Source organism: Egretta garzetta, unplaced genomic scaffold (assembly GCF_000687185.1).
Source record: "Egretta garzetta isolate BGI_Z169 unplaced genomic scaffold, ASM68718v1 scaffold94, whole genome shotgun sequence".
NCBI classification, from domain to species: domain Eukaryota; kingdom Metazoa; phylum Chordata; class Aves; order Pelecaniformes; family Ardeidae; genus Egretta; species Egretta garzetta.
In genome coordinates, this window is record NW_009259683.1 from 5,615,495 (window position 1) to 5,615,725 (window position 231).

Genomic DNA, 231 nt, shown 5'->3' on the forward strand with positions numbered 1-231 from the left:
CGGCCGCGCCCCCCTGCCACAAGCGTCCGATCTGTCCTACGGACTGCAAAGCTGCGGACTTTTCCCCGTCCTGAGCAAACGCAATGAAGGTACTCCTCAAAGCATGGTCCCCAGCTCGCACCCCTACGTGTCAGGGATGGAAGTGTGGCTAAAACCCCCCCGCTCCTGCCGCATGGAAGAGCCGGAGAGCCAGCAGGCCACCTCGTGCTCCTTCGCCCCCAGCATCAAGGA

The 231-nt window shown here is 63.2% G+C and overlaps 1 protein-coding gene across 1 annotated transcript in view; it reads left to right on the forward strand.

The window, feature by feature from the left end:
- Positions 1-19: 19 nt before the first annotated feature.
- Positions 20-231, forward strand: part of HOXA10 (homeobox A10) — a gene marked incomplete at its 5' end in the record, with an annotated part of 2,183 nt that continues 1,971 nt past the window's right edge. Inside the window, one exon of the mRNA XM_009638599.1 lies at positions 20-229. Within this exon, the coding sequence (XP_009636894.1) occupies positions 20-229 (210 nt within the window). The remainder of the gene's footprint in view (positions 230-231) is intronic.